The sequence below is a fragment of the Salmo salar genome, chromosome ssa12 (genome assembly GCF_905237065.1).
Source record: "Salmo salar chromosome ssa12, Ssal_v3.1, whole genome shotgun sequence".
NCBI classification, from domain to species: domain Eukaryota; kingdom Metazoa; phylum Chordata; class Actinopteri; order Salmoniformes; family Salmonidae; genus Salmo; species Salmo salar.
In genome coordinates, this window is record NC_059453.1 from 31,215,458 (window position 1) to 31,231,145 (window position 15,688).

A 15,688-nucleotide genomic window follows, 5' to 3' on the forward strand; every position below is an offset into this window, starting at 1 on the left:
ATTTCTTTTCAGGCATAACTTTCATTGGTTTGGTATTAGAAAATGCCATGCTCTTCGCACTCCGTTCAATTGGTGGCAGTATAGGAATGTCGATCCTATGAAACTGAAATCATAGACCAATAGACAGGAAACGAGTTTGTTGGTTGACCAGTTGCCGTTGTAACAAATTTAACCTAATCTATATAATTGATATGAAAGTCAAAGCATTCCGATTTTTAAGAGAGACTGGTATGCTAATTGTTTGACACCACAATATCCAGAATGAGACCGCGAACACAAAGACCTGCGCGAGGGTAGAATCAGCGCAGGAGAAGGGGGCAGACTCGAGGTAAACAATCACTAGCTATAGTCAATGTTTTCCACCACTTATTATGGAAAATGTGCAATGTAACTATTTCAATGTGGCAATTGAATGTATTTGTCGATATTCTATCTGGCATGCTTGCATTTACAGACGTTAGCTAGCAAGGTATATGCCAGGCTGCTCTGAAAATTACATTACAAACTAGCTAGGTAGTTAGCTATAGTTAACGTTAGCTGGCTAACGCTTGCACATTTCAGCTGACATTCAGAACAATAACGTACAAGCATTATAGAAGACAAATGCAACTACCTACTGTTGAGGTCGGAAATTTTACATACGCCTTAGCCAAATACATTTAAACTGGGTTTTTCACAATTCCTGACATTTCATCCTCGTAAAAAAATACCGGTCTTAGGTCAGTTAGGATCACCACTATTTTAAGAATGTGAAATGTCAGAATAATAGTAGCGACTGATTTATTTCAGCTTTTATTTCTTTAATCACATTCCCAGTGGGTCAGAAGTTTACATACACTCAATTAGTATTTGGTAGCATTGCTTTTAAATTGTTTATCTTGGGTCAAACGTTTCGGGTAGCCTTCCACAAGCTTCCTACAATAAGTTGGGTGAATTTTAGCCCATCCTCCTGACACAGCTGGTGTAACTGAGTCAGGTTTGTAGGCCTCCTTGCTCGTACACGCTTTTTCAGTTCTGCCCACAAATGTTCTATAGGATTGAGGTCAGAGCTTTGTGATGGCCACTCCAATACCTTGACTTTGTTGTCCTTAAGCCATTATGCCACAACTTTGGAAGTATGCTTGGGGTCATTGTCCATTTGGAAGACCCATTTGCGACCAATCTTTAACTTCCTGACTGTCTTGAGATGGTGCTTCAATATATCCACATAATTTTCCTCCCTCATGATGCCATCTATTTTGTGAAGTGCACCAGTCCCTCCTGCAGCAAAGCACCCCCACAACATGATGCTGCCACACCCGTGCTTCACAGTTGGGATGGTGTTCTTCGGCTTGCAAGCCTACCCCTTTTTCCTCCAAACATAACGATGGTGATTATGCCAAACAGTTCTATTTTTGTTTCATCAGACCAGAGGACATTTCTCCAAAAAGTACTTTCTTTGTCCCAATGTGCAGTTGCAAACCGTAGTCTGGCGGTTTTGGAGCTGTGGCTTCTTCCTTGCTGAGCGGCCTTTCAGGTTATGTCGATATAGGACTCGTTTTACTGTGGATATAGATACTTTTGTACCGGTTTCCTCCAGCATCTTCACAAGGTCCGTTGCTGTTGTTCTGGGATTGATTTGCACTTTTCGCACCAAAGTATTTTCATCTCTAGGAGACAGGACGCGTCTCCTTCCTGAGCAGTATGACGGCTGCGTGGTCCCATGGTGTTTATACTTGCGTACTATTGTTTGTACAGATGAACGTGGTGCCTTCAGGCGTTTGGAAATTGTTCCCAAGGATGAACCAGACTTGAGGTCTACAATTTTTTTCTGAGGTCTTGGCTGATTTCTTTTGATTTTCCCATGATGTCAAGCAAAGAGGCACTGAGTTTGAAGGTAGGCCTTGAAATACATCCACAGGTACACCGCCAATTGACTCAAATGATGTCAATTAGCCTATCAGAAGCTTATAAAGCCATGACATAATTTTCTGGAATTTTCCAAGCTGTTTAAATGCACAGTCAATTTAGTGTATGTAAACTTCTGACCAAATAGAATTGTGATACAGTGAAATAATCTGTAAACAATTGTTGGAAAAATTACTTGTCATGCACAAAGTAGATGTCCTAACCGACTTGCCAAAACTATAGTTTCTTAACAACAAATTTGTGGAGTGGTTGAAAAACAAGTTTTAATGACTCCAACCTAAGTGTATGTACATTTCTGACTTCAACTGTATATATTGGAACTCAACTTGTTTGTTTAGAAGCCTGTTAATTCGTTTAAGTCTTTAGTGATGTCTTGCCTTGAACATGCATATATGGGCAAATAACATCCAATACATCCATAATCAACAGCAAACATGTTTATATTCATCACATACTTAACGTTAGTGTTTATATAGTTGTCACCCAGACACACAGTACAGTTCAGCACCTCTTTATTCTCTGCAGTGAACCTGGAGTATCAGCCCAGCTCAGGCACCTTGGCAGAATGTACCCAATGGATCCAGAGAAGCACAGTCACCAGAGGGAGTATGGAGAACCAGAGAAATGCAGTCAGCGGAGGGAGTATGGAGAACCGGAGAGGTACAGTCGGCGGAGGGAGTACGGAGGACCGAGCTCAGGACAATGGGACGATAGCCTTGAGAAGAGAGGCAATGGCCAGGCTATGCCCCGAAAGCCCTACAGTGACTACTCCAGCATGAGGAGGACTAGAGAAGGTGGGAAGGAGTATGGCGCTTCCTCTGCTATGAGCTACATCATGGACCCATCATCCAGAGACTGGGGCAAAGGCTCATTGAGGGGTAGCAGTGCTCCCTTCTCCCCAGACACAGATGGAGATACTGTGGACCTCAGTGTAGAGGACCTGGAGCTCGCTCGTAAGAAGAAGGAGCTGAAGGTCATAGAGGAAAAGATAGCTCGCAAGAAAGCTGTTCTTGCTATGCAAAAAGTTAAACGCGGAGCTAAGGACATGCCTGAAACACAGACTGCATCCGCAACAGCGAAGGGCATGTCTAAACAGAGGAAGGTGAACAATACAACATTCCAAAGATACAGTAATGTCACAGACCAGTCATCACGCATATGCCTACCTCTTAAACGGAGGGTGCTAGACATTCTGAGTAAGCTCAGAAGAACACCGGTGCGGTACCTACCTCGTAAGGTATGTACCTATTAGTTCAATATTTATTAATCAGGGTAGGGTTCAATTCTGAATTGGTAATTGGTCTTTAATTCCCATAAAAGTATTGGATTTTAATTGGTCACACCCCACAGGAAGCAGAATTAAATTTGAATTAAAGGAATAGTTCATGCAAAAATCTAGATTTGGGTCGAATTATCCATAATTTATTCTATAAATCATTATGTTCATGTTGACGTTGTAGCCCTACAAGCTCGCCGTCATGTATACAGTTAATAACGTTTAAGTACATTTATTTAACGTTCCGTCTTGGGGCGTGACATTGGAGTAGCGTTCAAGTTAAGTCACGCTGAAATTACTATTAATCAAAGATGGATTTCAATGTTTGCTCAAATGTTTGCTCGCACACACTCCATTTCTACTTCCTGTCTGTTGCAGCATGTCGCCCGTATTGAGAGGCTGATTAGTTAGGCCAAACAGGTGGGAGAAACACAGGTGTGCGCGCAAAGCAATAACAGAAATTGGAATCCATGTTTGATTTGGAGGGGAGGGGGGTAGCATCCATCAATTGAATTTAATTATTTCCTGGGCACTGCTCGGCGAATCAACCATCTACCAACCACGGAAAGTCCCTCCGAAGTGGGAAAAGTGTCACCAAACAGGCACAATCTAGGGTCGGGAAATAAGACGCAAGGTGGGTAAGGGCTAGAGGTCGACCGATTATGTTTTTGTTTTTTTCACCACCGATACCGATTATTGGAGGGCCAAAAAAAAGCCGATACCGATTAATCAGCCGTTTTTTATTTATTTTTATTTGTAATAATGACAATTACAACAATACTGAATGAACACCTATTTTAACTTAATATAATGCATCAATAAAATCAATTTAGCCTCAAATAAATAATGAAACATGTTCAATTTGGTTTAAATAATGCAAAAACAAAGTGTTGGAGAAGAAAGTAAAAGTGCAATATGTGCCATGTAAGAAAGCTAACGTTTAAGTTCCTTGCTCAGAACATGGGAACATATGAAAGCTGGTGGTTCCTTTTAACATGAGTCTTCAATATTCCCAGGTAAGAAGTTTTAGGTTGTAGTTATTATAGGAATTATAGGACTATTTCTCTCTATACGATTTGTATTTCATATACCTTTGACTATTGGATGTTCTTATAGGCACTTTAGTATTGCCAGTGTAACAGTATAGCTTCCGTCCCTCTCCTCGCTCCTACCTGGGCTCGAACCAGGAACACATCGACAACAGCCACCCACAAAGCAGCGTTACCCATGTAGAGCAAGGGGAACAACTACTCCAAGTCTCAGAGCGAGTGACGTTTGAAATGCTATTAGCGCGCACCCGCTAACTAGCTAGCCATTTCACATCGGTTACACCAGCCTAATCTTGGGAGTTGAAAGGCTTGAAGTCATAAACAGCGCAATGCATTGCGAAGAGCTGCTGGCAAAATGCACGAAATTCTGTTTGAATGAATGCTTACGAGCCTGCTGGTGCCTACCATCGCTCAGTCAGACTGCTCTATCAAATCATAGACTTAATTATAATATAATGAACACACAGAAATACGAGCCTTAGGTCATTAATATGGTCGAATCCGGAAACTATCATCTCGAAAACAAAATGTTTTTTTCTTTCAGTGAAATACAGAACCGGTCCGTATTTTATCTAACAGGTGGCATCCCTAAGTCTAAATATTCCTGTTATATTGCACAACCTTCAATGGTATGTCATAATTACGGAAAATTCTGGCAAATTAGTTCGCAACGAGCCAGGCGGTCCAAACTGTTGCATATACCCTGACTCTGCGTGCAATGAACGCAAGAGCAGTGACACAATTTCATGTTAGCAGGCAATATTAACTAAATATGCAGGTTTAAAAATATATACTTGTGTATTGATTTTAAAAAAAGGCATTGATGTTTATGGTTAGGTACATTGGTGCAACGACAGTGCTTTTTCCGCAAATGCGCTTGTTAAATCATCACTCGTTTGTCGAAGTAGGCTGTGATTTGATGAGAAATGAACAGGCACCGCATCGATTATATGCAATGCAGGACACGTAAGATAACTACACATGGTTGATGATAATACTAGTTTAACTAGTGATTATGTTAAGATAGGTTTAATGCTAGCTAGCAACTTACCTTGGCTTCTTGCTGCCCTCACGTAACAGGTAGTCAGCCTGCCATGCAGGCTTCTCGTGGAGTGCAATGTAAGGCAGGTGGTTAGAGCGTTGGACTAGTAACCGGAAGGTTGCAAAAACGAATCCCCGAATCCCCCCTGAACAAGGCAGTTAACCCCCGTTCCTAGGCCGTCATTGAAAATAAGAATGTGTTCTTAATCTGACTTGCCTAGTTAAATAAAGGTGTAAAAAAAAAAAAAACGGCAAATCGGTGGCCAAAAATACCGATTACCGATTGTTATGAACACTTGAAATCGGCCCTAATTAATCGGCCATTCCGATTAATCGGTTGACCTCTAGTAAGGGCTATACTGCTAGACCCCTGGGCTGAACATGTTCTTCAAACACTTCATTTTTTAAAAACTCATCCTCCTAAAACAAGTTATAATTTCAGTGGTCTGCAGATATTCAAAGTTAGTTATATAGGTTGTCTGTAATTATGAATCATTCACTTTACGTGTTATTAAATGTAATGATAGATAAACATACATTAAGAGTCTGAGGTAAATAAAAACTGACCTTAGATCACTATTTAGAGACAACCGCATTACACATATTAAAATATTGTCTCTATTTTCCTCCAGGATACCCCTGCCAAGCTGAAGAAACAAAACAAGATGCGAGCATTGGAGCTGATGATTAGAGCTCCCCTAGAAAATGAAGAGGCCCATCCTCTGAGACTGAGAGTGAAGGTTTTAATGAACCAAAGACGCTCTCCCAACAATGAGGTATGTAGCCATCACAAAACAGAGGTCGGCAAAAGTATCATAAGGAAGTCAAGAAACCATGTCCCCCGATTAATGCAATTGATTTCTCCCATTGACTCCCTTTCCAAATACGCAGGATATGAAGTGCCTACTTACTTGTACGCTTCATAATATTTGTGTTTTTATAAGCCAATAGTTTTTTCTAAAATGGCACGGCTATATTAGTGTTATCCCTGTCAGCCACCTGATGCATCAATTGCTACCTAGCGTGCGAACAGTCATTGAGATGGACTTGTAGCATAGCTAGCCAGCTAAAAGCCAAACATTGCTGAATGAGTCATTCTGAGTAAAATGCAGTTGACAAAATGCAACCAAATACATTCGTTGTGACAATCAGATGAACATAGCAAGCCCATGATAACACAAAGGTAGTGTGAAATGCACACATGCAGTGAGGGAAAAAAGTATTTGATCCCCTGCTGATTTTGTACGTTTGCCCACTTACAAAGAAATGATCAGTCTATAATTTTAATGGTAGGTTTATTTGAATAGTGAGAGACAGAATAACAAAAAAAAATTCCAGAAAAACGCATGTCAAAAATGTTATAAAATGATTTGCATTTTAATGGGGGAAATAAGTATTTGACCCCTCTGCAAAACATGACTTAGTACTTGGTGGCAAAACCCTTGTTGGCAATCACAGAGGTCAGACATTTCTTGTAGTTGGCCACCAGGTTTGCACACATCTCAGGAGGGATTTTGTCCCACTCCTCTTTGCAGATCTTCTCCAAGTCATTAAGGTTTCGAGGCTGACGTTTGGCATCTCGAACCTTCAGCTCCCTCCACAGATTTTCTATGGGATTAAGGTCTGGAGACTGGCTAGGCCACTCCAGGACCTTAATGTGCTTCTTCTTGAGCCACTCCTTTGTTACCTTGGCCGTGTGTTTTGGGTCAATGTCATGCTGGAATACCCATCCACGACCCATTTTCAATGCCCTGGCTGAGGGAAGGATGTTCTCACCCAAGATTAGACGGTCCATGGCCCCGTCCATCGTCCCTTTGATGCCGTGAAGTTGTCCTGTCCCCTTAGCAAAAAAACACCCCCAAAGCATAATGTTTCCACCTCCATGTTTGACGGTGGAGATGGTGTTCTTGGGGTCATAGGCAGCATTCCTCCTCCTCCAAACACGGCGAGTTGAGTTGATGCCAAAGAGCTCCATTTTGGTCTCATCTGACCACAACACTTTCACCAGTTGTCCTTTGAATCATTCAGATGTTCATTGGCAAACTTCAGACGGGCATATATATGTATTCTTGAGCAGGCGGACCTTGCGGGCACTGCAGGATTTCAGTCCTTCACGGCGTAGTGTGTTACCAATTGTTTTCTTGGTGACTATGGTCCCAGCTGCCTTGATCATTGACAAGATCCCCCCATGTAGTTCTGGGCTGATTCCTCACCGTTCTCATGATCATTGCAACCCCACGAGGTGAGATCTTGCATGGAGCCCCAGGCCGAGGGATATTGACAGTTCTTTTGTGTTTCTTCCATTTGCGAATAATTGCACCAAATGTTGTCACCTTCTCACCAAGCTGCTTGGCGATGGTCTTGTAGCCCATTCCAGCCTTGTGTAGGTCTACAATCTTGTCCCTGACATCCTTGGAGAGCTCTTTGGTCTTGGCCATGGTGGAGAGTTTGGAATCTGATTGATTGATTGCTTCTGTGGACAGGTGTCTTTTTTACAGGTAACAAGCTGCGGTTAGGAGCACTCCCTTTTAAGAGTGTGCTCCTAATCTCAGCTCTTTACCTGTATAAAAGACATCTTTCTGATTGAGAGGGGGTCAAATACTTATTTCCCTCATTAAAATGCAAATTAATTTATACAATTTTTGACATGCATTTTTCTGGATATTTTTGTTGTTCTTCTGTCTCTCACTGTTCAAATAAAACTACCACTAAAATTATAGGCTGATCCTTACTTTATCAGTGGGCAAACGTACAAAATCGGCAGGGGATCAAATACTTTTTTCCCCCACTGTAAGCGATACGTAAATGAAGTTACGTTTGATGGGGCGGTATTAATGCAAGCGGCTCAAACACATTTTGTTTGTTTTAGTGCTGAGCGATTAGTGCTTTTTCGGGTTTTGATTATTCATTTTTTTAAACATTAAATGCATTGTGGGTTGAATGCTCTAACAGAGTAAAACAATTCATAGAAGTACCATGATGGTAGTGACTGCCAATTACTGCTTATCACTTATTAACCATAATTTATTCACATTACTTTAATTTAATAAAATATTTCAGTTGTGTATATTACATTTGTTTTATTTTATGACTTTATTTCATTCCAAGTCATCATCTCGTCTCTATAGAGCTGCTGCCAATGCTGTCTTACAAAATTGCTATTTTGTAGTTCTTCAAAGTAAATAAGGCATACTTTTATGACTACCTGAAAATACATGATCTAGTTGGTATTCAGCAGAGATGCCTCACAGAGCAACAGCTGCTCTCTATATCACCTTGCTATTGTGCATTCTTCTCTCTTCAGTAGCAGGCATAAAAGAAACAGACCGGACAAGTAGATGTGCATTGGATTATGGTCATTGTATTTAATTATCACATTTTATGCGCTAAACCATGTATAATATTGGCCTGTTGGAAACTACAATTCCCTACTACATCGCACAGTTCAGTCTGGATCTGATTTATCTTGAGAGAAACTGTGCGATGTCCGCATTGAGCTCACAGAAAAAAACTGAACGAAATGGTATTCAAATAATTGAACATATGCAAAATTTTGGTTAATCACCCAGCATTAGTTTGTTTATAGCTGAAGTGGATAGATATTCATTGATATTTCCTCATATGTTTCCTGTTAGGTATTCCCTAATGATAAACAACATAATCCAACCATTCAGAGGCCAGTTCACTCACTCAGGACACAGGAGAAAGACATAGCAGCCACAGGCTTCCAGCGCTTCCTCAATGTCCTCAATGAAGGTGTGGACATCAACAAGCTCTCAAAGATCGTCAACGACGAAAATGAGCTACTCATTGTGGGCGAGGAGCTACCACAAGTTTGGCCGACTCTGCTCGAGGGTCATGTTGACTCCAGCAGTAGATCCAAGTCTTCTCCAGTTGAGGAGAAGGTGGTGAGGCTTGAGGATGAGCAGCGGTACGAGCGGATGCAGACCCTGCTAGAGATCGTTGGGCTGGACTTGGGGGTTGAGGAGTTGGGTCGGCTGACAGACAGGACCAATGATAGGCTGTATGGGAAGATGGGAGACTTGAAAAGGGACAGAGCCAGAGAAGGGGACAGTCCTACGAGAGGGAGATACAGGCAAAGATGCTCTAGTACCAGAGACAATGACAGAGTCAGAGAAAGGGACAGATCTGAGAGAAACCGAAAGGGAGACGGGCACAGACACTCTAGTACCAGAGAGCGAGACAAGGACATACTGGTAGTCAGAGAAACTAACAGATCAGAAAGGAACCGAGATAAAGACGGGGACGGAGACCCAGAGAAGGACTGGGACGGAGGCCGAGAGAGAGACCGGGACAGATCTAGGAGAGACGGGGGCAGATACAGATCTGAGAGAGACAGGGACAGAGACCCAGAGAAAGGCAGGGACGGAGGCCGAGAGAAAGACCGGGACAGAGTGAGAGACCAGGACAGATACAGAAACCGAGATATAGACAAGGATATAGGCAGGTGGCTGCAAAGGACCAGAGACGGAGACAAACGCTCTAGGGCCAGAGACTGGGACAGCGAGAGCGACTGGAACAGCCACTCTAGTACTAGAGACTGTGACAGAGAAAGATCTGAGAGGGATAGGTATGGGGATGAGCCCAGGGAAAGCTCCATTGGGCTCTACTCATACTCCAAGGACCCTATATTCCCTGTTTCTCATCCTCATGCATCTATGATGGCTACCTACTCCACCAACCAATGCTCTCAGTATATAGCATACCACAGCAGCCCCTACCCCATTGCCTTCCCTCCAGGGTGGGGTTATCCCCCTGGTACCATGCCTCCTGGTACCATGCTTCCTGGAATCATGCCTGCTGGTGCCATGCTGCCTAGTAACAAGCCCCTCCAACGTAACCCCCCTGGGTATTCACCCTACACCAACTTCCCCCCATATTACTCTAATGGCACCACAGCCTTAAACCAGACATACGCATACACCCAGCCTGCTTGCAACCTCCAGCTCTCATCTACCCAGCCTGCCAGCACTCAAGCAGTCTTCCGTAAGAGATGCAGATACATCCAACCTGCTAGCAACCGCAAGAAAAAGGCACAGAAGCATGAAAGAGCCCTAGTGAAAGGTGTCCTGTCAGATGGTGACAAAGAAGTCCCCCGCGGTATTGACCACTCAGATGGCGACAAAGAAGTCCCCTTCTGAACCAGGGTCCAAGATTAAAGCAAAGGGGAGAAACAATATATTCTTCACAGGTATATTCATGAAGAGTTATCACAGTCATCAAAGAAAGTTTCAGTATAATATGAAACAGCTTGCGAAGAAGAGGAATAAGGCTCACCAGCGCAAAAGAAAGCGATTGCTTGCAGAAGCAGCAGGGAAAGTGGCCCCTCACTTCCCCTTTGAACCGGAGCCCAAGAAAGACCAAGAAGGAGAAGCAATGATAGATGGGGAGAAACTACATGCTGACACTGCTGGAGAAGTGATCCCTCAGGAAGCTGTAAAGAATTTGGAGGCAGCATCTGAAACCGGGCCTAAGAAAGAACCAGAAGGCGAGAAACTACATGCTGATGCTGCAGAGAAAGTGGCTCCTCAGGTGACTGCAATGGACTCTGCGGCCTCCTCTGAAGAAGTGGTCCCTCAGGAAGCTGCAAATAATTTGGAGGCACAATCTGAAACAGGGTCTAAGAAAGAACCAGAAGGCGAGAAACTACATGCTGACACTGCTGAAGAAGTGGTCCCTCAGGAAGCTGCAAATAATTTGGAGGCACCATCTGAAACAGGGCCTAAGAAAGAACCAGAAGGCGAGAAACTACATGCTGATGCTGCAGAGAAAGTGGCTCCTCAGGTGACTGCAATGGACTCTGCGGCCCCCTCTGAAATCGTCCCCAAGAAAAAAAAGTTGTATCCAGGTATCTTCATGAGGATTCTAATGAGACGTCTAAAGAGGCATCAGTACAAGATAAAAGGGAAGAAGAAGCATTTTGCAAAGAGGAGGAGAAAGGCTTTCCAGTACAAAGGGAAGAGACCATTGGTAGACACTAAGGAGAAAGTGCCTCTTCTAGAGGCTGCAAAGGACTCTGGGAACCCCTCTGAACCATGGCCCAAGAAAAAGAAAAAAAAGAAAACACTAGAGGAAAAAGGAGGTATATACTACCCAGGGATATTCATAAGGGTACACAGAACCTATTTGACAAGGGGGAAACTGTCAAAGGCAAAAGCAGCTGCTGAAGGCACTGAGGCCATTTCTGAACCAGCACCCAAGATTGAAGGGGAGGGAGGAATGACAGAAGGGGAGGAACTGCTTGCAGACACAACAGAGAAAGGGGTTCCTCAAGTGGCTACAAATGACTCTGGGCTTTCCTCTGAACCAGGGCCCAACAAAGTTTCTTCCTCTCTTTCTGGTTCTATGTTAGAAGAGGAGAAACTGCTTGCAGATCATGTGGCGAAAGTGTCTGTAAAGGGCCCTCAGGTCCTTTTGGAACCAAAGGCTGAGAAAGACCGAGAAGGAGAGGACGACGCAATTATAGATGGCGAGAAACTGCTAGCAGACCCTGTGGAGAAAGCGGCTGTAACGGGCCCTGGCTTCCTCTCTGAACCAGAGGCTGAGAAGGAGACAAGGGGAGAAACAACAAGTGGCATGAGAATTGATGGAGGAACAATAAGGTTGGTGCTTTTTTTTCTTTTATTTTTAACATTTGTATTGCATTGTAATGTCTTTGGTATGGAAGTGAAGTTCTCCCTTGGTTATCTGAATTAACCTCATCTTAGTAAAAACCTGGGTATGTTGACCTTTTGTCTACCTATAACTTAGCGTTCACCATTCAACCACATTTTGTCCTTGTTACGGCAAAAAGCCTTTTAATGACATTGAATTTCTTAAATGTTCCTCAGCTTGAAGAGTTCAACCTGAAGATGGGCACGCCTAACATAGCCTGGCTAGCTGTTGTAAGTAAAAGCACCAGAAATACATCTGTTTCAAGAGAACATGATTGTATTCTATAGCAAGTCATTCATCTCAACTGTTTCTCTATTCTGCAGATCTTCACTTGGTATCATGAGCTCATCTCCCACTAGAATAGAACCTGCTGCTGACCCATCCAGACCCTATGGACATCAGTTGGCTTACATTCTTACCTATCAACCATTTATAGATTTGTAATGACGCTAACAAAGGATTTGTTCAAGTTTAGCCTTATCCTTAAATGCTTCGCATTGAAGTTATTTTCAGTGTAATTTATTGGTATTGTGTGTGGGGTATGGGTAGGGTCTAGCACATTCATATATGCTAAGTACCTTTAGCGCCTATTGATGATAATATCTTCTGGCCGGGGGAGTTTAATTAAGAGCCCCGACCCTTGCACTAAACGTTAACACGCATCGCTTGCGGTCCGATTTTGGAACATAAGGAACTATCTTTCATATCAGCAGGACAAAAATGCTAATTTATTGGGTTAGGGTTCCCACATGGCCATATTTCCATGTTACAGTGCTTGTTTACGGGAAACGGACAGAAGACGGAGTCGACTACCTGTGCTAATTACCGATCTGCATCCCCAAAACCCTGTGTGTAAACGAAAGATGGACACCACAAACTCGTTGTCACTGAAAAATACTGTCGGCTGCAACCGTAAAAAAACAGTTTTATAAACTGGGTGGTTTGAGGCTTGAATTCTGATTGGCTGAAAGCCATGGTATATCAGACCATATTCCATGGGTATGACTAAACATTTAGTTTTACTGCTCTAATTACATTGGTAACCAGTTTATAATAGCAATAAGTCTCCTCTGGGGTTTGATGTATGGCCAATATACCACAGCTAAGGGCTGTGTCCAGGCACTCCGTGTTGCGTTGTGCTTAAGAACAGTCCTTAGGCGTGGTATATTGGCCATATACCACAACTCCTCGGGCCTTATTGCTTAAATAACAGTAGAGTAAGTGTATATTTTGCATATGAAAGTAGATGGCTTTATGTTTATAGAACCGTACTGCAATTTAGACGGAGTATTTGGCTGCCAGAGACAATTTGCCTGTTTATAAACCAAATAAGGGCGTGGAGTTTACTTGGTCTGGTCATGTGGTCAGGAAAAATTCCTGGCCCTAGGCATAGTGCATGTGTATCAATGCGATGAAAAGACTATTGATGGCATTATGTTTGTAAGTTATCATGCCTGATAGCTAAAAGTAAGAACTGCCCTTGTTTCATTCCCCAGTGCAGTCAGCCCTCCTATTTCTATAGATCATCTTTCACTTTGTAAATAAGGATTTGAATAAAATATTCTGTCTATTGTAAGTGTGTAGTGTATAATATTTCTAATTAACTTCAACCCATTGAGCTTCACATTCCTTTTCAGGGACAACTTCCATTGGTTTTGTATTAGAAAATTCCATGCACTTTCGCATTCTGCCCTATTGATGGCAGTATTGGATTTTTGATCCTATGAAACTAAAATTTAACTAGAAGTAGGGTCCTGGAAACGAAACGAGTTTGTTTGATTCCAAGTCAAAGCACTCAGATTTTTCAGACTGGTTGTGTGCATGCAAGTTGTTTGAACAGATCCAGAATAAGACAGCGAACACACAAAGGCCTGCGCGAGGGTAGCATTAGCGCAGGAGAAGGGGCAGATTAGAGGTAAACAATAATTACAAGCAATGCTTGCACCTTTAAGTGGCAACGTGACTATTTCGATTGGGTTATTTTATACATTTGTCGATATTCTCCTACATGGCATGCTTACATTTACACTATTTAGCTAGCAAGCTATATGCGGGCCTGCACTGAAAATGGCATAACTAACCAGCACATTTCAGCTGACATTCAAAACAATATCTTACAAGCGGGTTAGCATTATATAAGGCAAATGCAACTACCTATATATTGGAACTTGTTTGTTAGAAGCCTGTTAATTAGTTTGAGTCCTTATGTCTTGCCTTGAACATGCATATCTGGGCAAAGAACATCATATATCATCAACGACAGACATGTTTATATTCATCACATACTTAACGTTAATGTTATAGTTGTCACCCAGACACACAGTACAGTTCAGCACCTCTTTATTCTCTGCAGTGAACCTGGAGTATCAGCCCAGCTCAGGCACCTTGGCAGAATGTACCCAATGGATCCAGAGAAGCACAGTCACCAGAGTGTATAGTATAGAGAACCAGAGACATGCAGTCACCAGAGGGAGTATAGAGAACCAGAGACATGCAGTCACCAGAGGGAGTATAGAGAACCAGAGACATGCAGTCACCAGAGGGAGTATAGAGAACCAGAGACATGCAGTCACCAGAGGGAGTATAGAGAACCAGAGACATGCAGTCACCAGAGGGAGTATAGAGAACCAGAGACATGCAGTCACCAGAGGGAGTATAGAGAACCAGAGACATGCAGTCACCAGAGGTAGTATAGAGAACCAGAGACATGCAGTCACCAGAGGGAGTATGGAGAACCAGAGAGATGCAGTCAGCGGATGGAGTATGGAGAACCAGAGACATGCAGTCAGAGGAGGGAGTATGGAGAACTGAGCTCAGGGCAATGGGACAATGGCCTTGAGAAGAGAGACAATGGCCAGGCTATGCCCCGAGAGCCCTACAGTGAATACTGTAGCATGAGGAGGACTAGAGAAGGTGGGGAGGAGTATGGCGCTTCCTCTACTATGAGCTACATCATGGACCCATCGTCCAGAGACTGGAGCAAAGGCTCATTGAGGGCTAGCAGTGCTCCCTTCTCCCCAGACAGAGATGTGGACGTTGATGGAGATCCTATGGAGCTCAGTGGGGAGGACCTGGAGTTCCTCCGTAAGAGGATGGAGCTGGAGATCATAGAGGAACAGATTGCTGGCAAAAAAAGATGCTCTTGCTATGGAAACGTTTGGGCCTGAATCAAAGGCCATCCGTAAACAGAAGACGAAGGACAAGGAAAATCCAATAAGGATGTTACTCTTAAAGCGAGGGTGAATAGCATTTTGAGAAAGCGGGCATGGACCAATGAATGTCACTCAAAGATATGTGCATGTTACATCTGTATTTATGAATAGATTTATTTCCTGATGTTTGGATGCACTGTTCTGTTCCATTACATAGACTAAGGAGAGGCAGCAGAATAACCCCCAAGTGCAGATCTAGAATCAATTACCCATAAACCTGTTCCATTAACCATTTAAAGGTAAAAATACTAAACTGACCTTAGATCAGTATTCAGGGACAACGTAGGCTTGATCAGCATCATACATCTTCAAATTATTTCTTAATTCTTTATTGTATGTCCCTTTCAGGAAATTTGTCTTACATCACAAACTCAACAGCACAACTTCACCACATATACATAAATACAATAGGGATGTGCTTCTTTCCCTTTCAAGATGATTCGATATGTATCTAGATACATGGGCTCTGATATGATACGGGAACGATATGTTTTAGTTTGAAATGATTCGGTTTGGTTAGAGAATTA

At 42.8% G+C, this 15,688-nt stretch overlaps 1 protein-coding gene across 2 annotated transcripts; it reads left to right on the forward strand.

The window, feature by feature from the left end:
• Positions 1-82: 82 nt before the first annotated feature.
• Positions 83-13,525, forward strand: LOC106564941 (peptidyl-prolyl cis-trans isomerase G). Of its 2 annotated transcripts, none has more exons than XM_014131484.2 (6): positions 83-328; positions 2,434-3,145; positions 5,907-6,050; positions 8,910-11,897; positions 12,126-12,179; positions 12,273-13,525. In XM_014131484.2, exons 2-4 carry the CDS (start codon positions 2,474-2,476, stop codon positions 10,434-10,436), a joined length of 2,343 nt encoding a protein of 780 aa, XP_013986959.2. In that variant the 5' UTR covers positions 83-328; positions 2,434-2,473; the 3' UTR covers positions 10,437-11,897; positions 12,126-12,179; positions 12,273-13,525. The 2 variants fall into 2 exon arrangements, with proteins under 2 accessions (XP_013986959.2, XP_013986961.2); XM_014131486.2 differs by having other exon boundaries at positions 2,434-3,010.
• Positions 13,526-15,688: the final 2,163 nt, after the last annotated feature.

Excerpts from the sequence above, each read along its gene's own strand:
- LOC106564941 (XM_014131484.2), top strand. The coding sequence starts at position 2,474 with ATGTACCCAATGGATCCAGAGAAGCACAGTCACCAGAGGGAGTATGGA. Across the intron at positions 3,146-5,906 it reads TGCGGTACCTACCTCGTAAG|GATACCCCTGCCAAGCTGAA; the intron begins GTATGTACCTAT and ends ATTTTCCTCCAG. Across the intron at positions 6,051-8,909 it reads GACGCTCTCCCAACAATGAG|GTATTCCCTAATGATAAACA; the intron begins GTATGTAGCCAT and ends GTTTCCTGTTAG.